General features: G+C 49.2%; 1 protein-coding gene and 1 non-coding gene across 2 annotated transcripts in view; one reads left to right on the forward strand and one right to left on the reverse strand.

Moving 5' to 3' along the window:
• Positions 1 to 18744, forward strand: part of PDIA5 (protein disulfide isomerase family A member 5) — a 95104-nt gene extending 76360 nt beyond the window's left edge. The window contains exons 12-17 of the mRNA XM_039240599.1: positions 2326 to 2396; positions 2907 to 3067; positions 6986 to 7116; positions 11697 to 11767; positions 18031 to 18165; positions 18514 to 18744. Coding sequence (XP_039096530.1) covers positions 2326 to 2396; positions 2907 to 3067; positions 6986 to 7116; positions 11697 to 11767; positions 18031 to 18165; positions 18514 to 18594 — 650 coding nt within the window. The 3' untranslated portion in view covers positions 18595 to 18744. The remainder of the gene's footprint in view (positions 1 to 2325; positions 2397 to 2906; positions 3068 to 6985; positions 7117 to 11696; positions 11768 to 18030; positions 18166 to 18513) is intronic.
• Positions 18745 to 20475: 1731 nt separating this feature from the next.
• Positions 20476 to 20582, reverse strand: LOC120237402. Its single transcript, XR_005529938.1, has one exon. It is a non-coding gene; the product is annotated as a U6 spliceosomal RNA (small nuclear RNA).
• Between the last annotated feature and the right edge of the window lie 3999 nt (positions 20583 to 24581).

Raw genomic sequence — 24581 nt, forward strand, 5'->3', positions numbered from 1 at the left:
AAAAAAAAAAAAATATATATATATATATATATATATATATATATATATTCCATATTAAGTCAGTAGAATCTTCCCTAGAATATTCCATTACTCCTGACATGTGGATCGGTGTGAATGGATACTTGAGCCCGGACACCTGTAGGGACAGCTCTGTGCTCTCTTGCCCCACCTCTCATGGGAAAGAATGCCTTTAAGTCTGGCCTTGTATGCCTAGGCTTTTAGCTGGGGTCTGTGAGCCAGATAGGGGATTGGATCCCTATGAAGTTATATATACATTTGGACTCTATATGCATCAGTATAGGAGAGGGGAAGGAGAAGCTTTTAAGTTCTCCAGAGTGTCAGTGACCCAAGAAGGCCCAGAGCCCCACCCTGAGTGGAGGAAGATGCTCTCTCTTTGGCCTTTTTGAGGAGCTGTTGCCTGCAGGGAGAGGCCTGCATGGTGCCCAGACCCAGGTCGTGCATATTTTCCATCTGGGGGACAGTTCAGTGGAGTAGAAACAGCACTGTGTTTCAGGCTGTTTCTGTTAAATGCTTCAGGCACATTCTGTTAAATGGGTTTTTGTAGTCATTCCTGAGAACCTGCATAGAATCTGCGTATAAAATTGTTTCTTTGGAGAAAACGTGTTTTTAGTTCCAAACAAACGTAACCAAAACCAAACAAAAAACCGTTTATAACCTGATTGCTTAGAAAGTGACAAATGGGTTGTGATAGCACTAAATGTTCATTTCTGGCAAATGATGTTCTTATGTTTCAATGTCAGTGGTGGCCTTGATACCCCCATGCTTCATGGCATCTTGAGTCGGCTGTAGGCAGACCATGAACCCACAGGTGTCCCTTATCCTTGGGCCCATTTGAAGAGGAACAAAATGCTGGTGCCGCTGAGCATTGTAGCTGCTCCCTGGGCTGAATTCCACTAGGACAGTTCCATCCACAGAGTCATCTCATGGCTCCCAGAGTGCTCTTTCCAGGGGAGGGGCTTGCCAGCTCTGGCCTGGATGCATAGTTTCTACTATGCAGCACAGCCACTGTGAAAGCCCTTGTCCCAAGGAGGGACGGGTGAACATGGACTGAGGACAGGCAGGCATGGAGGGGGCGTGTTTATATTCTGGCACCCCCTGGGGCTGAGCTTTTCGGGTGGGGGAGGGGGAGGAAATGACCTTGGAAGAGACAGAAACTTTTGCCCCAGCCCAGTGCTCAGATGAAAGCAGGAAAGCCCTTCCCATGGCCTGGTGGCTTCTGGAGGCTGTGGAAGGCCTCGGCTAATATTGGTGTGTCTGTCTGCCTCCCTTTTGCCCAAGTCAGTTACAGAATTGCAGTGCTGTCGGCTTCCACACAGCAGTACCCCCCACGAGAAGGCTGAGCTCTGTCCCTGCCTTCTGCTTAGCCTGCTTCAGGTGTGGCCTCCACGCAGCCAGGTTCCCCTTTCAGCCGTGTTGAGCCTGAGCCAGTCTGGACCTCCTCGCTTCACAGCCCCTGCAGTGTTAAAGCTGGAAAAACACTCTACTAAAATGCAAGCCATGTACCAATGTCCTGACATCACCTATCAAAGTGCTTGCTTGCTTTTTAATGTATCAAATTTTATTATTTTTTTATTTTTTTATTTTTTATTATTTTTTATTATTTATGACGCTACTGCATGTGTATGGTTGGAGGAGAGGGCAGAACAATCTTTATACCAAGACTCATAGGCATTTGGAAATGACAAGCCTGATCCCTGTGCCTATCATATCATACATCCTCTCCTGTGGGGACAATTAGAATGTATTCTTGCTTCTCTGAATGTTTATTCCCGGTTCAAGGCCCAGACTCCTTTCTGCCCTGGAGAAGGGGATGGCGGTGGTATGGCGTGGCACTGGGAAACACACACACTGCCTGTGGATGTGGCCTCCAGCCACATTGCTTGGGTTCTAGGCCCAGCTCTGTGACCTGTGGCTGTGTACGTAGCCTTGGCCAGTCACCCACCTTCTTGGTGCCTTAATTTTCTCATCTATAAAATGGAGATAATGTCAGGTTATACCTTGCAGGGCTGTTGTGAGGATATGAAGCTCTTAGAGGAGGCACACAGGACCTATGTATGTATAGTCCAGTATAGGACCTGTAGATATATATGGCCAGCGTTTTTCATGTAGTGACTTAATTGTTGCCTCTTGCACACCTCTACCAAGTAGATTAGGGAAAAGATTTCTTTTTTCTGAGCTGGTGTTACTTCTTTTCTGTCAGGTCCCCCTGGTGTCTGTGAATAGGTCCCAGCTGTCTTCAGAGGCAGGGGACATCACCGGAGCCTCTATGCTATGGGGATGATTTCTCTTGATTTTTTCCCACAGGGTGTGGACACTGTAAGAAAATGAAGCCAGAGTTCGAGAATGCGGCAGAAGTCCTCCATGGAGAAGCAGACGTAAGCTTCCTTTCCTTAACCTCCCCACCACCATTTTCTTCAAGAATCAATGATATGAATAATCACAGTGACTTTCCCATGCAGGCTCCACAGCCACTTTCCTGGTCCCTGAGGTCTACAGTACTTCACTGTCCCCGAGTATATATGTCATACATAGTGGGGCCCCTAGCAGGGAGATGATGGGTCCATGTTCCCACAAGAACCCAGGTTCATGGCTCTGGGGTGAAGCCTCACAGTTCTCTCTTTTCTCTGGGACCCTGTTGGGAACAGGCACAGTCTACACAGCCTCAGTGGTAGGGCAGATTTAAAAGTCTCATTTCAGCCTACAAATGAGAAATAATGGACTTTCTAGTGTCCAGTCACTCCCTGGAATATATGAGCTCATGGAGCCAGCCACTCCCAGTGACATACTGGCCGGGCCGGGGGAGCTGGGGGCTGGCGTCTGGGCTTTTCTTCTGCCAGCACGGTGTCTGAGGCTGTCATGCATGGTTGGCCTCTCCCCCATCCCAGAGCTCTGGTGTCCTTGCAGCTGTCGATGCCACTGTCAACAAGGCCCTGGCAGAAAGATTCCACATCTCCGAGTTTCCTACATTGAAGTATTTTAAGAACGGAGAGAAACATGCAGTGCCTGCGCTCAGAACAAAGAAGAACTTTATTGAGTGGATGCGAAAGTAAGTGTGGCAGTCTCGGTAGTACACCCTGACTCCTGGCTGGCGGCCACTGGAGCTGGCCTGGAGGGGACAGAGTGAACCTGAGGGGCTGCTGACCCTGGCTCTGGGCCACAAGAGCCAAGGTGGGCTTGATTTCCCCAATCTTGAGCCACCTCAGGTGTGCTGGCCACATGTCCTCATGCAGCACATCACTGGTAGCCTCCCTGGATGTGGTTTCACTGGCACCAGTGCCAGCAGGTGGCATGTCTGTCTTCTTAGAGGACCCTCTCTCCCCATGACCTAGCCTCAGGCTTCATCATGCGTTTTATGCCACCTGCTTTGATGACCAAAGGACACACACAGCTCTGCACATTCAGAGCTGGACTCACCCAGGACCGGGTCTGCTGGTGGTTGACTAGGCCTCGGGTAGTGTGTCCATGAGGCAGCCTGTGGCCGTCTGGGCTTACAATACAGATTGTGAACAACTCCCTCTGTGTGTAGTAGTTTGCTGACTTACCACAACAGTCAACACAGACTTGGGGGCTTAACAGCAGAAGTGTGTTTTCTCCCAGTTCCACAGACCAGAAGTCCAAGATGAGACGTCAGCAGAGGTGGTTTCTTCTGAGGCCTCTCTCCTTGGCTGTCTTCTTCCTCTCCACGTCTTCACACAGTCTTCCCTCTGTGTCTGTGTCCTAATCTCCTCTTCTTGGAAGGGCCCCAGTAAGATTAGGGTAGGGCCCATCCCAGTGGATTCATTTTAACTTAATTATCTAACGACCCTGTTTCCAAGTACAGTCACATTCTGAGGTACTTGGGGCTGGGACTTCAACATGTAAATGGGGGGGTAGGAGGTGGGTGCGGTCACAACTCAGCTCGGAACAGCCTGCAAGTCCAGCGAACCTGAGGAGCCTCATAATTACTAGCCCAAGGACCTCCTCCTCACCCAAGGTCTTAGGAACCTTAGCATTTCCCTGTCCTATGAGAGAGAAGAACCATCACACAGGTGCCCTGGGAAATGGAGGAAGCCCCAGGCCTTGCTTGAGAGGACATTGTTAGGACATAGTTAAGGAGACTTTCTCCTTTGAATCTAGCTTTGATTCAGGAAGTGGGAATGGAACCCACAGCCATAGTGTTTCAAGAAATACCCACTTACGGAATGGGAGCAAAGGTAGCACTAGATTCATGAAAGACCCCTGCGAAGAGGGGGGTGCACTAGCCAGACCCTAATCTCAGCTTCTCCCACTCTGTCCTGCTCATCACCGGCGGCAGGTTCTCAGAGTAGCCTGGCCTCCCTCTTAGGCACCAGAGGCGAGTAGTGGCTCACTTCCAGGAGGGACAAGTTACTCTTCTGGGCCTTCTGGCAGCAGAAGCAGTTGCTATTCACACCCGCTTACCCGGTGCCAGGGCTGGTACACTGGGAGGATGGAGCGGGGTGGGGGTTCGGGCAAGTTCTTGGTGCTTGTGCTTGTGGTGGGAGAGCCGAGGGAATCGGGAGAGACCTGGCTGCAAGTAGTGAGCACAGAGGATCTGTGTCTGTTCTGTGCACAGTCTCTGCTGTGGAGCACCTGAAAAGCACTGAGGGTAAAAGCATGGAATATGGAGTCTGAGAGACCTACACTTAGACTGTGACCCTGGGCATTTACTTGACCTCGCTAAGCCTGTTCCCATCTGTAAAACAGACACTTCCCCAAAGACTCCTCTAGAGAATTAAATTAGACTATTGTGCACAGCACTGTGTGTGGGGTGGCGATACTCAGAGAAAGGAAGCTGTTTTTATTATTGATGCCAGCTGTTATTTGGATCTATAACTGACAGTAGTGCCACATAAGTGGTAATACCTTCCCAGGCTTTGCCAATTGCTTTTATATCTGTTGCCCATTTCATCCTCAGATCCTGTGAGGTCAGGAGTTTTTATTCCTATTTCTTTGATGAAGGAACTTAGGTTCAGAGAGGTTAGCGGCCTTGCCCAGAGACAAATAGTGGGAGCTCGGAAAGAATTCTCAGGTGGAGCACGAACAGCAGATAGCTCTGAGATGGTACACTAGTGTACCAGCCTGGAAACACCATCGGCCTCAGCCAGCGTGCCTCACCCTGCTCCTGGGTGACAGGCCTCAGTCCTCCATCTCAGGTGCTATGGGTGACTGAGACATGCCCTCCAGCAGGCCACCCCGGGGAGGCAGGATTCAGGGATAAGGCAGCGCAGGGAGGTCTGGTGGGCAGTGTCAACCATGAGCCAGCGTTAGGGCAGGGGACCTAGAGAAAGGAGGAGGACAGGATGGCTAGGAAGGCCCGGTCCTGGTCACAAGAGTGGGGTGCCTTTGACCAAAATGGAGAGGTGGGGGGGGAAAGCTGGTTTGGGAGGTGTAGAGGAGGGGAAAGAGTGATCTGTCCCAAGTTTTGTTAGGATTGGGGTGACCTCCAGGTGGGGCCTTCCGGTGGAAATATCAAAAACACCTGGAATTAGGGAGCCTTGCTGAGAGGTCCAGACTCTAGTCATCCTCAGGCACAGGAATTATGGAAGCCATACAAGTGGATGAGATCTTCTGAAAATTGCAGGGGCTCAGATAGAACCGGAAGAGGAAAGAGACCCTGCGAACACTTGTTAGAAGGGACTTCTGAAAGATGAATGGGCCTGGACTGGCTCAGGGCTGCACTCAGCTGGGTTCGGGGCTGGGGCCAGGGCTGAAGCCAAGGGTGGAAACCAGTTGTGCAGGGGCGAAGAAGAGAGTGCAGGGGACGATGTGGCAGCACCGGGTGCAGAAGGCTTTTGAAAGACCCTGACATCTGTCCATGTGTTTCTGGGTTGTTGTTTTTTTCAAGTTTTTATTTAAATTCTAGTTGGTTAATATAACAGTATAATATTGGCTTCAGGAGTAGAACTTAGTGATTTATCACTTATATATAAAACCCAGTTCTCTTCACGAAAAAATTCATGTGCTTCATGAATTTGTGTGTCATCCTTCACAGGGGCCATGCCGAGATCTGTCCTTTTGTGAAGCACAGTGGAGAGACCTAGTGGACAGAAAAAGGCTGAAAAATTAGAAACACAGTGAACACCCAGTATTTCTTAGAGCACATGGGCTCTTAGCAGCTGTTAGTCACTGGCATGACTAGGTGCCTTATGTACACTGTCTCTGCTCTTCACAGGGCTCCCATGAAGTAGGTATCATTGTACTCATGTAACACAAAAGAAAATGAAGCTCCGAGGGGTCTAGTAATAGGTAAATAGGTGACTTTAGGTAAAAAGTCACACAGGTGGTAAGCAATCCGGATTTGAATCCAGACCCACCTCATTCCTTGGTCTTTCCACCAGCATAGAGGCTCAGGAGCAGAAGATAATGGAGTGTCCTTCAGGGCCCCAGAAGAGGCAGGAGGGAGTAGGGGAGGGAACCCAGGGGAAACAACTTCTGTACCCATGGCAAGATGATGGCTGACCCCCAGAGAGACTGCTGTGCCCTAGAAGGGGCCCAGGTCTTCCACGCTGTCACAAAATGGCTTTCTTTTTTTTTCTTTTTTTAATGTTTTATTTATTTCTAGGAGAGAGAGAGACAGCGTGAGCAGGGGAGGGTCAGAGAGAGAGGGAGAGACAGACCCTGAAACAGGCTCCAGGCTCCAAGCCAGCAGTCAGCACAGAGCCTGACGCGGGGCTCGAACCCACGAACCGCGAGATCATAACCCAAGTGAAAGTCGGACGCTTAACCAACTAAGCCATCCAGGGGCCCCACAAAATGGCTTTCTAATAGGTTCCTCAGAGGGAATCAGAATATCTTTGCTGGTGGTACAGATTTGTTCATGTTTAAACTCAGGTTTTAAATTAAAGTTTAGAAAGGATGCAAAGTGATTTCTTCTTTGTTGCTCCTCTGTGTGGGTGGAGGTGGAAGTGCCTGCCCTTACACAGGCCTCCCCTGACGACTGTCTCCCCTCTTGCCATTCCTGCAGCCCTGAGGCCCCTCCACCCCCAGAGCCCACCTGGGAGGAGCAGCACACCAGCGTGTTGCACCTGGTAGGGGACAACTTCCGGGAGACGCTGAAGAAGAAGAAGCACACCTTGGTCATGTTCTACGCCCCTTGTAAGTAGCTGGGGGCGCTCACCAGTGTGCGAGGTGGAGGGCTGGGCCAGACTGGACCAGGAAGATCCCCCACCAGGGAACAGCGCAGCCACAGGTGGACCCTGGGCTCATCCCTGCTATGAACAAGGCTCCTCAGTTTCATTCCAGGCTGAGTTTCTTCCAAATCCAAGGCCTCCTTCTGTTAGCTCTTCAGGGTCTCTCCCTCTTTCCAGGGAGCCTTGCTCACATCAGTCGTAAAGCCCTCTGCTGCTGTTTATGGCAAGAGCCTGCCATAAATTTATTCAGTCTCCTCATGTCCCTGGAATCTTCTAGGCTCTCTGCCTCCCACCTGCCACTTCCGTCTATCCCTTGGCTCCCTCTGTTCCGCCGGGTACTGACTTCACCTTCAAACTCTGGAATTTAGCTGACCCATTTTGGCCTCTGCTTTCCTGGTCTTCCTGAGCACCCCCAGCCCAGTCCTGCCCCCTGACTTCCCCACGTGGCTTTGACGCCATTGGGTTTGAATCTGTGGGGAAAGCACAGCAATTCTTCTGAGCTGCCCACTCCATCCCCATTTTAATCAAAGTTTCAGTTGAAGAAGTGACACGTGTGTTTGTGACCTTTGGATTTTGTGTGTTCCATCTTAAGTTAAGTGATACTTCAAAGGGAAGTCTCTTGAATTTCCCACCCCTCTGTTGCCCTTGTCTCTCTCCCCCGGGTTACAGCCCAGCTTAATGGAGTGGGGATAATAAAGCTTCGCTCTACAGAGAAGCCACGCAACTCAATGTAGTCATAACCCCGCTTGCTTGTAGCCAGCCCTGCTGTTGTCTCTCCTCCTGCCCCACTTTCCAAGTGTCAGTAAGCCGTAATGTCTCTCTTCCCTCTCACCTGCCCACCTTCCCCAGCCTCAGACCCTCAGGCAGCCAGTCCCTCTGTTTTCGGCTTTTCCTCTCCACGTGGGAGCTGGACTTGGGCTCTCTCCGTTCCTTGCAGAGCCTCTCACTGCCCTCCTCTGTCCTTACAACCTGCCTAGAAGGCTGAGTGGATTTTGAGAAGCCGTCTTCCTTCTGGGCAGAATGCTGTGCGCAGGACTAAGACCCAGAATATGTGTGACCCACCCACGGCCTCAGAGCACTGTAGCGACAGAGCCGCCCCGCAGCCTGGGCTGGCGCTTTCTTTCCATCATAGATGCAATTCAGAGAGTACGAGCTTTCTCAGCAGCAGTGAAACCCTGGCCGCAGAAGCAGACATCCTTCCTTGACCGATCCCTGGGTGGACTTGAGGAAGTCCAGATTATACATTCCCCTGGAATTGCTCTCCTTTTTCCCCCAGACATCTGGAGTCAGGACTCCTGCCCCCCTGGGGTGCTAACGACCTCCCTCACAGAACCACTGTGTTCTGGGTGCTATCTGGGGACCAGGATTCAAGGGAAGGAGGCATGGTCCCTGCCACGCCTCAGGCTTCACAGTCTGCACACTCTGGCAAGAAACAACTCAAAACAGCCCGTTCAGGGCCGCTCCACTGAGCGATGCGGCATCCGACAAAGGGCCTGGCACCTAGAGTTTCCCTTTGCTACTGCACATTCCTGTGCCTGAACTCTTCTCCAGAGATGCTCAGCAGGGAGGCAGATCTATCCAAAGGCAAATCTTTAAAATTTTTTCCATTATGAAAACAGTGTATATTTATTTATATGTAGTATATAACACATCCTTATGCTTATTTACATATGAAGAACCCAATACTAAGAAAGATCACATACCTGATAAAGGTATAAAGGAAAAGCCAAAGTCAACCCCCATAGCCTTCCCCAATCTCTACTCCTTCCCACCTCCCCATGTCCCCCTACCTCCCTTCTCCCACCCACTTCCACCTCCCCAACCTGTCCCTTACTTCCCAGTTCCCCTCATGTCCCCTCGACCTCCTACCTCTTCCCTATGTCCCCCACCTCGTCCTCCCACCTCCTCCCAGTTTCTACAGAGATCTTCCTCTGGCTGTTTCACTGTCCTCTCCTGGTCCAAGCCCCCCTTTGCTCTCAGTGGTCTGGTCATGGTGACTGCCCTTCTTAGGCCAGCTTGGCTGAGTCTCTAGCATTGGAATTTTCTGTCCTGTCCTCGGTCTTTCTTTCTGTCTCCCGACTCTGGGAAGCTTCTTTGCTTTCCTGCTGCACATAGATGGTGCCTTTTTAAAGAGCCCAGATTAAAAGATCATGCCTCTTCTGGACCACCTGACACCTCTTGGGAACATCTTCATGCCCCCCTTTCTAAAACAGCCTCCCCTCCAGTTATTCATCTGCCATGCTCTTTCTTTCGGATAATGATAAAATTAGATGCACGAGAAGGTGATTAATCTGAGACCTGGATACTTTAAATTGATGGTAATAGGAATTTGCACTAGGCTGACAGTTACCTTTATACATTCAGTAAGCAAAGAACTTAGAAAGGAAAAATTAATAGCGATGCCAGATTTGGAGGAGAGGATAACTTCTTTCCAGCCAGCCTAATGCTATTAGTGGGCATCTGTGTGCCACCCACAGGGGACTGCTAGGTGCCACAGGGATGGTGCTCTGGTGAGCCTTGTCAACTAGCAATTGTACCCTCTAGATAAACCATCATTCCTTTATAGTGTGAAGTTTTCGTGAATTTGAACTATTCTTCCCTCTGTTGGGTCAGGCTAGTAACGTGTTCTTGTAATTGCCATTGAGGCTGTTAAAAAGTCATCTGTTAGTATCTGCCACCAGTTAGGCACTCTGTTGCATTCTGTTCTTATAGAACTCACAACCAGCCCAGCTCCCTTCTCTACACCTGCAGTGGATGTTGGGAGAATCCCTTTCCTGCCGCTCCCCATCACTGTCCACACTGTTCTGGGGCCAGCTGGCGGCTCCACCAGCCAGGCCACGTGGGTGTCCTGCCCATCTCAGGAACTGGCCAAATGCTACATTCAGATTTTAAAAAATTTTTTTTTAACTTCTTAAATTTATTTCTGAGAGAGAGAGCATGAGCAGGTGAGGGTCAGAGAGAGAGGGAGGTACAGAATCTGAAACAGCCTCCAGGCTCTGAGCTAGCTGCCAGCACAGAGCCTGATGTGGGGCTCGAACCCACGAACTGTGAGATTATGACCTGAGCTGAAGTTGGATGCTTAACCAACTGAGCCACCCAGGCGCCCCACTACATTCAGATTAAAGTTGTAGCTCAGCTTTAATTTGGTTTCACAAAACTCTTTGAAATGTCAGTCATTATTATTTTATTTTAAAGAGAGAGGGACACCTGGGTGGCTCAGTCAGTTAAGGGTCCAACTTCAGCTCAGGTCATGATCTCAAGGTCCACCAGTTCGAGCCCCGCATCGGACCCTGTGCTGACAGCTCAGAGCCTGGAGCCAGCTTCAGATTCTGTGTCTCCCTCTCTCCGTGCTCTTCCCTGTTCATGCTCTGTCTCTCTCTCAAGAATAAATAAAAACATTTTGAAAAAATTTAAAAAAGAGAGAGAGAGAAAGCAGAAGAGCAAAGCTATTTCTCTTCCTCGCCTTGGCCGGTCCGACCATTCACCACCTCTCCCCATAGGGCATTTGGCCTCTGGCACCTGTGTTTTGATCAGACTTAGTTACCACAGTCAGGGAAACCCTCCTTCAGATAGTTTTGATCTCGTGGCAGACGTGCTCAGCGTCTGGGGAACGCTGGAAAGAGGTAGGCTCGGGTTTGGGTCTGTTGATGCTGAGGGTCTGCTAATGCTGTAAGGGCCAAGAAAGGGGGTCTGTCACTTCAGGTAACACTAGCACCACTGTCCCATGCTGGGCCTCCGGAGTTACGGGTCCTTATCCATTGTGATAGGCCTCTCTCCACAGTCAGGAACCCAGGCCCTGATAACCCAGTGCCTTATTCTCCTCTTAGACTGACCTGGGTCTCCTGTCCCTAGATCCAGGATTTAGTTTGATTGTAGAGCAGAGGGTGGAAGGATAGCATGCGGACCTGGGGCCTGGTCTGGCTGCTTGGTGTGGAGTAGGGATTTGCTGGGAATGTAGACGTTAGCAGCAAAACATGAGCAGTGGAGGCTCAGATGGTTGCTCCTGCCACCGCCTTTCTCAGTCCCGTGTACTCAGTATGACATGGACAGATTTACCACTGTCCGTAAGGCAAGAGCAGCAGGCTCTGAACAGGCTCAGAGAGGCCTGAACGCACACTGTCCCTTCCCAAGCCCAATGCTGCCTCTGCCGTAGCTCCCGGGGCAGCCCTCCATGGACAGAGCTTGCAGAGCAAGATTGCAGTGACTGTCTCCCCCACCCTCAGCCTCCTAGACCCGCTGTGTGACAGGAGGCTGTAGGGTGGGAGGTCCCGGGCAGTAGTGGACCTGACATTTGCACAGGGACTCCTACAAAGCCCTCATGCTGACGACAGAAACACAGGGCAGTGTTTGAGTGGCGGAGGTGACACAGGATTCTGGCAGTGTGGTGTGCAAGCAGTGGGAGTCAGACGAAAGCCCCCCCCACCCCCACCAGTCTGTTGAGTGGAGGGGAGCTCCTGGAAAGGCTTCTCTGTCGGCTCTGGGAGGGACGCCTGGCTCTGTGGCCTCCCCTACACATGCATCACCGTGTCCTTCCCTTTCCCGCAGGGTGCCCGCACTGTAAGAAGGTCATCCCACACTTTACGGCCACTGCCGACATCTTTAAAGATGACCGAAAGGTAAGGAGACCCCTCTTTGCCTCTTGTCCTGCCTCTGACTTTGCTCTGCTGCCAGTTCTACACCTTCCTCCCTTCCATTCAGCTCTCCTTCCTGAATAGGCTCTGCTGAGATCAGAGAATTCCTGGGAACCAGGACATTCTTTTCATAAAGGCAGCATAGAGCAGGCTGAATGGAGGCTGTAAAGGCAGCTAAAAGGGATACACTGAACCGTTACAGCCCTTCACTGGAAGGAGGGGGGCGGTGAAGGGGTCATCTGTTTATGTTTTTCTTAGTGCTTGAATCTTTTTACAGTAGGATTTGTAGTCACGCATTACTTATATAATTGAAACTACAAATAAAAAAATTCAACAAAAGTCAACTGGAGGCGGCCACGGTGGAGGAGAGCAAGGCTGCCTGCAGAGCCTCATCCTGCCAAAGTGAGAGGCTCCTGCAGCTGCCGACCCATGAACCATAAAATTAACACGCGAGGGCTACGGGATCGGATTAGAGTGGGGGCAGAGGGGACCCCCGGGCACGTCCCCCAGGCAGCTCCAGCAGCAAGAGCAGCATGGGTCCCTGCTGGGTGAGAGAACATGATTCTGGGGCCAGAGGGCTGTGTGGCAGGAGAAGACCTGGGAACTCAGGCCAGTGCAGCTTGGCTGTGCTAAACTGTGTGACCTGGAGAAGTCACGTCAACCCTTCAGGCCTCGAGTCCTCCTCTCTCAAAGATCAGGGCACTGCCCTAGATGATCACGAAGATTCTTCCCAGCCTGGGACTCTGGTCACCCAAGAGGCCCCAGTAGCGTGCACACGCACACCCAGACTCGAAGTCACACGCATCTCTGCTGCAGTGCCTCACGTTGTCCTGAGTGAGGTCCTTAGGTGCAGCCCGGGGAGGAGGGACACACATGTGTGGACCCCCCGGGGGTTGCCCCCGTGATGACATGTGAGAGCTGCACAGGGATATCAGGGCAGAGAGAGCCAGGCTGGGGCCCTCAGTGGGGAGGGGGCAGACTTATGACTCAGACCCCAGAACCCTTCCCTGGACTCAGGATGTCTGTCAGTCACCCACAAGTTCTGGCTGTGCCCCTATGGCTCCCATCTCCTTTTCTCCTTTGCCTGCCACCTGGCCTGCTCTGAGAGGGGAGTGACAGGAAGGGGCTTCCCACCTTCCATCTCCCTCCCTGCCTGCCCCTTCTGCCACCCAGGGCTAGTGCATGCAGGAGGTCTGCCAGGGGAGGTGCGGTCCGGCAGGACTCCCTCACAGTCTGGGTGTTGGTTGGGTGGTGTGGGGAGGTCTTTACTCCCTGGAGCCAGCCCCGGATTGTCAGCCACTCCACACTGACTCCCTTCATCCCTCACCCAGAACACTCGGCAGACAGGAGAATGGCTGAGGTGTGGGGTCTCCCTGCCCGCCCCCCACTGGGCCGCTCGGGTCTCCATGGCTCCAGGATCTGTGAAGGGATCACATCAGTCCAGGCAGGGCCAGGCTGGCTCTGCCCACAGTGAGCAGCTGAGAGTCAGCCCTCCTCTTCCTCTTTCCCATCTGCCGATGCACAAGGGCTCCATTTCCACGGGGACCCCTTCTTCTCTGAGATGCTGATATGCCTTTGCTCACTTGTCTTAACTCAGGCCAGTAACGTCACCTGCCTTTTCCTGGAGTCATTCCCTCTGTGTTATTCCCTCTGTTCTCTCCTCCCAGCTTCCGTTATTCCAAGCCAGAGATCACCCTCCCTCATGTCCAGGAACACATTTAATCTCTCGATCCCTCTCTGCCAGGCAGTTGCCAGGCCCGGGGTTCCTGGAGGCAGCTCTCAGTGATAGCAGGGAAGCATTTTGTTCTCAGCCTGGGGGACAGAAGTCACTGGTGCCACGATTGCTGGCTGCAGCCTAGGACTATCACATCAGATGATGTCTAGTTACAGTTCCAGGAATTTGTAATTTTTAAGAGCCGGCTCTTGTACTGGCCACTGGTGTTTGGGGACTGGTGGCCCATCTAGCCCTCTCCTATTCATGAGGGGTCAAGGCCCAGAGAGGACCGTGTCCTTTGCCCAGGGACACCCGGCGTGTCGTTGACAGTTAGAACAGAGTCTCTTGACTCCTCGTTCCTCCAGACACCCCATGCTGCCACTTCTTAGCTGGAATTGTATTTTTTTCTACCCAGAAGCCAGTCTCTGTTCCTTCCCCAATCAATATGCAGTTGGTTGTTCACTTCCATTTTCATAGCCAAAGTCAATATTAGCTCCTGCAGAGATTTATTTTACTGAATCAATAAAGCCGCATGAGGCAGCTCATATTTTAGCCAGGGGGCCTCCACCCCCTCCCAGGAGCTTACTGGAGAACTTTAGCAGTTGACACACTGGGCGGAGAAAGGGCTGCATGCCACTAGTGTTGGAATAGACGACGGTAGGGAAGGGGCCACGGAGGACAAGGACCCGAGGTGGAAGTGGGTGGATGCAGGCAAGGGTCAGGCGACCGCTGGGCTGGCAAGGTGAGGCTGGGGTGGGGCTGGCCTTGGAGGCAGCTCTGGGCAGGTGTGAAGGGCATCCCAGGACAGGTGCCCTTAGCAGGAGCAGATGGAACCCTGGCCCTGGTGTGTTTAGTCCCTTGTGTTTACAAGGCTCTCGGTCCATCAGAAAGGAAGACTCCCTGAGGGCAGGGACCTCGTTTGTCCTTGAATCCCCTCCAGTCTTGCCACCTAAAACCTCTGTAAGTGTTGACTGAATGAAGAAACAATAATTTATTTGATATTTTCTGAAAACTCTTCCACTGATACTTGAGAGCATTATGTCATGCTGTCCTCATCAGCTTAACCAACTAGGTATTATTAATCTCCCATCTGACAGAAGAGGAGATTGAATCTTCAAGAGGTTAAAAAACTCTGTCACACTTGTCCAGCTGGAAAGGGGCAGCTCAGAACCATATAAACCGGCATTGTCAGATGTCTCCCGAAAGCAAACTCCAGTTCTGGCCCTTGTGTATAGGGGGTTTATTTGGGAGGTGGTCTCAGGCTACAACCTCAGGAATGGAAGAAGGGGAGCAGACAGGGAAGGAGCCAGAGCAGGAAGGTTCATGAGCAGATTAGTGCATGGGTGATTAGGTTCAGGCCCTGGAGACCTTACAAGGGACCATGTTCTCAAGCCTCATCCATCACTGGCCTGACGCAGTGGTTCCCTGCAGCCAAGAATTATGGGCGCCAGTTAGCAAGTGTTTGGCCAAGGGGCCGTGGCAGGATACCAAGTACCGTGGAGCAAATCTCGAAGTGATAGTGTACATTCAGTACTGTAGTTCAGTCAGTATAAATCTGGAGTGGGTGTAAGGGGTGCAGGCATTTAGACAGGAGAAATGAGGATAAATGAGAAGAGGAATACTTGCTGTCGTCTTTCCAGAGTCTAAGCCGCTTCCTTTAAATATTTTTAATGTCTATTTTTGAGAGAGAGAGACAGAGTGTGAATGGGGGAGGGGTGGAGAGAGAGGGAGACACAGAATCTGAAGCAGGCTCCAGGCTCTGAGCTGTTAGCACAGGGCCCAAAGCAAGGCTTGAACTCACAGACTGCAAGATCATGACTGGAGCCCAAGTCCACTCCTAGCCGACTGAGATACACAGGCCCTCCCTAAGCCACTTCCTTTAGAAGGAGCCACGCTGGACTCCTCTCCTCCTGTAGAAACGGAAGGTAGAGGAGCCTTTGCAGCCAGAAGTAGCACTCTGTGTGTATGTGGCTGGCAGGTAGTTTAGGGGATTCAAAGTAAGTACACATTTTTAATTTAGTCAATTTATAAAACCATACACTGTATTTCCCACAGCTCCGGGGCATGTATACAAATTAAATTCATAATTTAGAGCAGATGCAGGGAGAGCAGCAGCCTGGAGCAGCGCCCATCAAACTCTCTCTCAGCATAGCACAGGAGCATTGGCCGCTCACGGAGGGCCGGACGCAGAGTGCTGCCCCATGTGCGAGGTCTTCCCCCTGGGCCGGGCCCCAAGAAATGGAACGCCGAGCACAGCCAGAGGAGCCTCAGATTTCTAAATAATTCAGAAAATGTTTTACAGGATGAGCTGGGGTTCTCAGGAGACTGTGGGGGGCCCACCTGCCGGCCCCGTGAGTTGGGCTCTGCATAGACTCCAGCAAACGACCAGTCGAACCCGGCCACAGGAGTCCGCTGCCCTCTGCTTGAGCCACGCGTTGCCTGGGAATGCAGAGCACATGCCATCAAATCCAGCATTTAAAGAGAAGCTGGAGAGCCAAACTTTTATATAAAATCTTCTGGCTCTTTTTCTAGGTTGGCAGCTAATTCAGGTTTATTTATTTTTTTTTTAAATTCTGTGTGTGGGCCAAACAGAACAGGACTGAAAGCCAGATATGGATTGCACGCAGTAAGTTTGCAAACTCTGCTCTGAGGAGTCTTGTTGTACAGCCGCTATGGAGCTGAAGTGGGAGGGAAGCGTGAGGGCGGGGAAGGGGCAAGTGTGGCACGCTGGTGACCAGAGAGAGCGCAGGCCACACGTCACTCTGTCAGTCCCGCTGCATGCAGAGCAGTGGCCCTGCTCACTCAGACACAAGGTCAGTGACCAGCAAATGTGACTGTTGGTGGACTGCAGGGCTCTCCTAGCTGGAAAGGGAACCTCCATCCAACTGTGAATAGCCCGTAGCCATAGCACCATGTGAATTGTGGCTATTTAATGATTTTAACTTTCTTTCCAGCATGGTGGTAGTTCAATGTCAATGCCTTAATGGGCTCTGGTTCTCCAAGGCAGCGTGCTTGTCCCTGTCTGTGGTCCTGGCATGGGCTGGTCCTTCTGCGCGGGTGCTCTCTGCTCAGGCCTTCCTGCACCTGCCGCTTCCTCCTGACTCAAATCTCAGATCAGATGCCGTCTCCTCGGAAAGGCCTCCTTGGCCGTAAAGCCGCCCCTCTGGCTATTGCTTTCTTGAATTACCCTCTTTTAATTTTTTTCAGAGCATTCACTGGGCTCTAAAATGATCTCACTTGTTCTGTGTCTATTAACTGCCTTCCTGCAGTAAGGATGGCAGTCACTTAATGACTACACTTTTTCAAGGTCACCACTGTACCCCTGGCATCTAGACAGGCTTGGCACATAGCAGCACTTGGGTAAATGCTGCCTCTCCTCAGAATCTGCCCTCCCCTCTTCTGTAATGCTTGTGTATGGTGTGTTCCCATTAAACGATCCTCTCCCCCGCTTCCCTGCTTTGTGACTGCAACAGAAAAAAGGTTCTCTGTATTTGCTTGATACCTTATTTTGAAAAAACAATAAGTAATAAGGAAACACTACCCAGCATGTGTTTCCTTTGTTAGATGGGCAGGAAGAAGCCAGTAGCCAAGAACCTCCTTCTGACTAAAAACCCTGGTTGCTTTAGTCCTGCTGAACTAACTTTCACTTCCTGGGATGTGCTCCCTGGCTGGAACTTCTTTCCCCTCCTCCTTCAGGCTGCCGCTCAGATGCAAACCAGACAGAGCCCCTTTGTGCCACTTTCCTTGGCACCTGGACCACTTCTGCACATCATACCTCCTATCATGCCTCGGAGTTGTCTCTTTATCTGATGCCCCTGACCAGACGCTGAGCTCCTACTGGAGACAGGGCTTGTGTCTGGGGCCGGTAGGCGTGATTATAACAGCAGCTAACATTTACCGACCACTAACCCTGTGCCAGGTCCTGTGGCCAGTTCACCTCCCCTGAATTCTCTGACTCAGTCTTCATAATTTCCTGGTAACCGAGGCATTGTCATTACCCCCATTTTACAGATGAGAAAATTGAGGCACCAAGAGGCTAGGTAATTTACCTTAAGTCTTAATATGCAGCCAAGCCAAGATTTGCACTTGGGAAACTTGATGTTGAAGCTTTTGTTCTTAATCTGGGTGGTATCCTGCCTCCCCAAATAGATGTTCAGGAAGTCTTAGTTGATAAATGAATGAGTCCTACTATGCCTCATAGAAATGAGCCTCACAAAACCTGTGGTGTTGACAGATGCTTTCAGGTCATGATTTCCTTGATGGTCATTATACTGTTGTTCTTAAAGGGTAGTCTGCGGGCGCGGCAGTCTGAGTCCCCTAACCTTACCCAGCTGCCTTGAGAATTGGAAACAAGCATCACGAGTCTCTGTGGAGCTCTGGGCTGGGGCTGTTTGGTTCAGCTCATCCCTGCCATTGAGGAGAAAAAAAAGAACATGATGTGGGCCTGCCGTGCCGTCTATGTGTAGAGGGTCCTGGCCCCTGGTCTCAGATGGGAGGCGTCCTGTGCTGACCCACCCTTTCTTTGGGCCTGTAGATCGCCTGTGCTGCTGTTGACTGTGTCAGAGACAAAAACCAAGACCTGTGTCAGCAGGAGGCCATCAAGGCCTACCCCACATTCCACTACTACCACTACGGGAAATTTGCAGAGAAGTATGACAGCGATCGGACGGTGAGCTGGGGAGATGCAACTGCCTGGGGCAGGGAAACTACTGAGGAGGGCAGTAAAGGGAGGCTTCTGGGCACAACGGAGGTCAGCGGTGGCACTCGGCTGAGAAGCCAGGGCTGTGAGCCTCGCTGGAAGGGTGCCCCAAGAGGTTGTCCCAGACTCCGACTCCAGGAGCAGGGATGGGTTCCAGGGTGTCAGAAAGGGCTCTCCAGTGGCCAAGCAGACCGTCCCCACATTGCCAGCTGCCTCCACTAGCCACTTCTCTGTCCAGAGGAGCATCAGGGAAAGGGGAGAGAGGGTGCGCATCGGGTTAAAGTTTTCTTTTTCTCTTTCTCTTCCCATTCCTCCTAGGAATTGGGGTTTACCAATTTTATTCGAACGCTCCGGGAAGGAGACCACGAGAGACTAGGAAAGAAGAAGGAAGAGTTGTAATTTCTGCCTCAGAGAAAGCTTTTCCATTACACTGTGAATGATAACTGTTTTGTTGTTCTTTCTGAATTTCCACGTGTTCTGAAGACAAAATTTTTTATAGCCACTTATGGCCATTTTGTACAATTTTGAAATAAAGTTAAACCGATTGTATGGTGGTGTGGGTTGTTTCCACGGAGCCTGTAGTAACAGGTGGGTACTCATGAAGTCCTCTTCTGGGAGGCAGGGGGGAGGGCGTGAGGAGGGTAGTGTGGGCACTGCCTCTATCAGCCATGGGAGAACAGAACAAGGAGATCAGACCGCAGAATATGCTGTTGGAAATGACTGGTTTGTACAGAAAATGCGTTAAGATAATCAGGGAAAACGGGATGCTGAAGCTGACGGTAACCAAGTACTAGCCTTTTCTGGACCATTGTGGTTTCAGCATGTGTGCATTTTCCTGGAACTCATTTACATGTTTCTCTTTCTTCAACTATTTCTGTCTTCTCTGTTCCTCTCTCCAGTCCCTCCCTGCTCTCCCCTTACAGAAAAGCTAAGTCTCCAGGGATGAATTTATGGTGAAGCCTGGGCTCACAGGGGCATCTAGAATGGAGTGGGGAAGGAGCTTTTGTGCTGCTGCTTGGTCTGCACGCTGGCTAGAAAGGGGGTGGGGTGGGGGATGTGGGTGGCATGTTCTCTGTAGGCATGCAGATTCTGGGTCAGCACCCCTTCACCCCTCCACAGAAACCTCCAAACCTTCCCTCAACCATGTTCTCCATGGATGGGTGCCGCCCAGACCCCTGCTCTACCTGATGCCTCACTCTGCCTCCTGCCTCCATACATCTCTCTCCTGACTGGCTTTCCCACACTGGTCATGTTTCTGCATCACTGGGTGACTAACCGGCTCTTTGCCCAACGGTGCTGTCAGAGCCAGAGCACCCTGTGATGTTGCTTAGCCGTTCAGTGGACGTTTTCCACGGGGAGAACAGCCCTGCCTTGACTTTAGTTATGAGCAGCCGTCCTGCCTTGTATTTGGGTAGTTCAGAAGCAGAGTTGCCCAAGCACTTACTGCTCACAGTGTGGTTTTGTTGGTGGCCTGGCCTTTAGGAGCACCCTTGTCTCCTAGACCAGTCCCCCTGTCTGTGGCATCTGTCCTTGCTGACGAGTCTGCTGAGAGGAGGACCAGAGCAGCACAGAGCCGCAGAGCTCCTCATGGCTGTGCTGACACGAGCCACTCCTCTGTTAGGGGAAACTGGGGGTTCCCGCTTCCCCATCCACCCCCTGCTGCTTCGGCCTTCCTTTTTTATTTTATTTTATTTATTTATTTTTTTTTTTTTTACAAATAGTTTATTGTCAAATTAGTTTCCACATAACACCCAGTGCTCATCCCCACAAGTGCCCTCCTCCATGCCCATCCCNAAGTACTTTGTTTCTCCTTTGTCCTACCTATTAGCCTTCACAACTGCTGGTCAGCCTGCATTTCCTAAATTTGCCACGTTCTTTCTCACCTTTCGGTCTCTGCCTAGAAAATGTGCCACTTCTCCTTCTGCCATATACCTGTAGGCTTCTTCCCCTCAGAAGTCTCTCATGACCCCAAAGGCTTTTGCATATTCTTTTCCTTTGACACCACGTACCTGTCTACATCATGATTCTCTTTTTTTTTTTTAACAGTTTATTGTCAAATTAGTTTCCACATAACACCCAGTGCTCATCCCCAAAAGTGCCCTCCTCCATGCCCATCCCCCCTCCCCCCTACATCCATCAGTTCTCAGTTTTTGTCAGCATTCAAGAGTCTCTCATGGTTTGCCTCTCTTCCTCTCCCCCACCATTTCCGCCCTTCTTCTCCCCCTTGTTCCTCCGTCAAGTTCCTCCTAATCCTCCTATACGTGCAAACATATGATATTTAAAAATATGGAACGCTTCACGAATTTGCGTGTCATCCTTGCGCAGGGGCCATGCTAATCTTCTCTGTATCGTTCCAATTTTAGTATATGTGTTGCCGAAGTGAGCACCGGCCTTCCTTTTTTAATCCCGAGCACGCACTTCCTCAGCAGAGGCCCCTGGTCTTGCCCCAGGTGAATGGGCATGAAAGAAAATAACATGCATTTAAATACACGCACCAAGCTCCTACTGGGCTCTGCACGCGGGCATACAGGAGCCATGTCATCCTGACACTGTGAGGTACCCATTTCTACAGGGGACTCTTGGGAGCACATGTGCACACGGACATGCTTTTCCTTAATGGTGGTGTGGAGCCCTTGTGAGAGGAACTGATTCGCTTGTGTCTTCCGAAAAAGCTGTTGAGGCACTTGCGTGGTTCAGTCAGTTAAGTATCTGACTCTTGATCTCAGCTCAGGTTTGGTCTCAGGGTTCTAAGTTCAAGGCCCTCATTGGGCTCCATGCTGGGTGTAAAGCCTACTTTAAAAAAAAATGTTGTTTTTAACTGCATCTTTAGAACAGTGCCTGACAAAAGCCACTTCCTGCCTGAGGACCACTGGACCTTCAAGGCACAGAGCTTGCTTTCTTTTTGTCCATTCCATGGCCTCCAGGTCAGATTTGCGTGGTCTGGTTTCTCGGTGAAGGCTTGAAAGCACCAAGGAATGGCGTCCTCTTGACTTCTCTATTTGCAAGATTTTGTAATTAAAAGGCTTTGTTGGAATGTCTGGTGTTCGCCATGACTTTGGGCATGACCTGAGTAAGTTCACCCAAGCTCTGGGCAGCGACCTCCATGGACAGAGCTCCTTTCCTCCACTCCCCACCCCCACCCTCTGCCTGAACACTCTCTCCTGCACCCTTCACCCTCATTCTCCGATCCTGGAACTCTGCAGATGGAGCCTGTAATGTGGCATCTGGTTAGTTCCATTCCTCATTCCCACACTTGTTTCATTTGGGGTTCATGATCTTCCATGCAAACCCCTCTCTACCCCTGAGGACCTGCTGTCATCTCACTGCCTCTATTCCTCTGGATCCTGCATTTGCAGACTGAGGTCTCTACAGGAAGCATACGTGATAGGAGAGAACTGATTCCCAGTCTTCTTTCTGGGGCTTTGACATAACGTTCACCTCAGCTTCTCTCCTCTGGGTTACTGTTTCTGTTTCCCCTTCCCACTGGTTTGCCTCAGTTTCCCACCTTACTCTGCTTCCCCCGTGCCTCTAATGCTCCAGTGACTTCCCATCCCTGCCTAACTGGAGCCTTCAGAGCTGGTCCCCGAACCCTTGTCCTCCCCATGCTGCTGCCTCCCTTTCTAGAGGTGCTTGGCTTGCAGAGACCTCTGCCAGACACAGGAAAGTGATGCTCTAGGTTCAGAAGTGAATGAGTGTGTGTGTGTGTGTGTGTGTGTGTGTGTGTGTGTGTGTGTGGTATCTCATTGTGGTTTTGATTTGCATCTCCTTAATGATTAATGCCATTGAGCATCTTTTCACTGCTTTTTGGCCATTTTTATATCTTCTTTGGAAAAATGCCAATTCAAGTCCTTTGCCCATTTGCCCAATGGGTTGTTTGGGTTTTTTTTGGTCGTTGTTGCTGTCTTATAGGAGTTGTGTATATTTTCTAGATATTAATCCCTTATCTATGATATGTAATCTATGATTGTCTACCATTCTGTGGGGTGTCTTTTTCACTTTCTTAATAATATGCTTTGATACACAAAAGTTTTTACCTTTGATAAAGTCCAGTATATATTTATTTTTCTTTTGTAGCCTATGCTTTTGGTGTGATATCCAAGAAATCATTACCAAATCTAACATCCAAAGCTTTTGCCCTATGTTTTCCTCTAAAACTTTAATAGTTTTAGGTCTTTTATTTCATTTTATTTTTATTTTGGAGAAAAAGCACATGAGGAAGAGGGGCAGAGAGGAAGAAAGAGAGAGAGACAGACAGAGAGATAGAGAGAGAATCCCAAGCAGCCTACATGCTCAGCATAGAGCCCAACATGGGGCTTGATCCCACATCCCTGGGATCATAACCTGAGCCAAAATCAAGAGTCTGATACTCAACTGACTGAGCCACCTAGGTGTCCCTAGCTTTAGGCCTTATGTTTAGGACTTTGATCCATTTTGAATTAAATGTAAAGGGTCCAACTTTGTTGTTTACATATGGCTATTCAGTTTCCCCACCACCATTTGTGGAAAAGACTGTCCTTTCCTCAGCGAACAGTCAAAATCATTTGATATGATTTATAAATGCGAGGGGTTATTTCTGGGTTCTCTGTTCTATTGCATTGGTCTGTCTTTATGACAGTATCACACTGGATTACTGTAGATTTATAGTAAATTTTGAAATCAAGAAGGGAGATTCCTCCAACTCTTTTCTTTTTTAAGGTCATTTTGGCTATTCTAGGTTCCTTGAAATTCCACACATCTATGTCTTTAATCAGGTGTGTAATTTGCAAAGTCAACACTGCAATTAAAATGCTGAACTGCTCCATCACTGTAAGGATTTCTGCTGTGTCCTTTATGTTCACACCTATTTTCCCCTCCCTCTGGTCACAAATACTGACAACCACTAACTTATTTTCCATCTCTATGCTTTTCTCATTTGGGGAATGTTATATAAGTAGAATCATACAATAAGTTATCTATTAAGATGGGCTTTTCTTATTCTACGTAATGTCCTTGAGATCCATCCAAATTTATGTATCAGTATTTTGTCTCTTTTTATTGCTATATTTCATGGTATGGATGGAAGTACCACATTTTAACTATTTACCTATTAGGGAATATTTTGGTTGTTTCCAGTTTGGGGCCATTACGAATAAAGTGGCCTTTTATCTAGATGTAAATTGTTATTTCTCTGGGATAAATACCCAGGAATATAAATACAAGGTCATATGTTAAGGGTGTTTTTCACTTTTAAGGAAACTGCCAAACTTTTCCAGAGTGGCTTTACCATTTACTTTCTCACCAACAATGTATGAGAAATCCAGTCTCTCCATATCCTTCCCAACATTTGGTATTGTCATTATTATCATTTAAAAAAATCTTAGCTGTCCTAATAGGTGTATAGTAAGATATCATTATGGTCTTACTGTACATTTCCCCAGCAATTAGTGATGTTGGATACTTTTTCATGTGTTTATTTGCTGTTTATCCTCTTCAGTGAAATGCCTACTCATGTCTTTTGCCCATTTTCTAATTTTTCAAATTTTGTTGAATTTTAAAAGTTCTTTGTATATTCTAGATACTAGTCCTTTGTTGGATATATGGCTTACAAATATTTTCTCCCATCTATAGCTTGTTTTTCATCTTAATAGGGTCTTTTACAGAGCAAAAGGTTTTAATTTTGGCATAATAAAGTATATCGACTTTTTTTTTCATGCTTGATGCTTTTGGTGTCATATCTAAGAATTCATCACCAAGCCCTAGGTCTTAAAAAATTTTTTCTTCTTCTTTTTTTCTGAAGTTTTACATTTAAACAAAGGATACATTTTGAGTTAATTTTTGTGGAAGGTGTGAAACTTTGATCAGGCCTGTGGATGTCCAATTTTTCCAGCAACATTTGCTGTAGACTCTCTCCTCCAGTGCGTTGTTTTTGTGCCTTTGTAAAAAATCAGTTGGCTGTACTTACAGAGGTCTATTTCTGGGTTCTCTGTTCTGTTGATTATATATATATATATATGATACATAATGCATGATATATACAATTATATAGGATTATACTTATGTACTTGTTATATAATAAGTCTTGAAATCAAGTAGACTGATTTCTCCCACTACCTTTCTTTTCAAAATTGTTTTTAGCTCTTGTAGTTCCTTTTCCACATAAATTTTAGAATAATCCTGCCTATATCAAAATTTTTTCTGGGATTTTATCATTTCAGATGATTCAGGAAAAGAATATATATGTACACATATATGTGTATATATACAGAAATATATATATACATGTGTATATACATGTGTGTATACATGCTTACACATGTGTATACATGTGTATGTATATACATGCACATACACGCATACACATATGTGTGTGTGTGTGTACGCATGCATACACACAGAAAGATAAAGCC

Source organism: Hyaena hyaena, unplaced genomic scaffold, assembly GCF_003009895.1.
Source record: "Hyaena hyaena isolate Hyena2069 unplaced genomic scaffold, ASM300989v1 scaffold_180, whole genome shotgun sequence".
Taxonomy (NCBI): domain Eukaryota; kingdom Metazoa; phylum Chordata; class Mammalia; order Carnivora; family Hyaenidae; genus Hyaena; species Hyaena hyaena.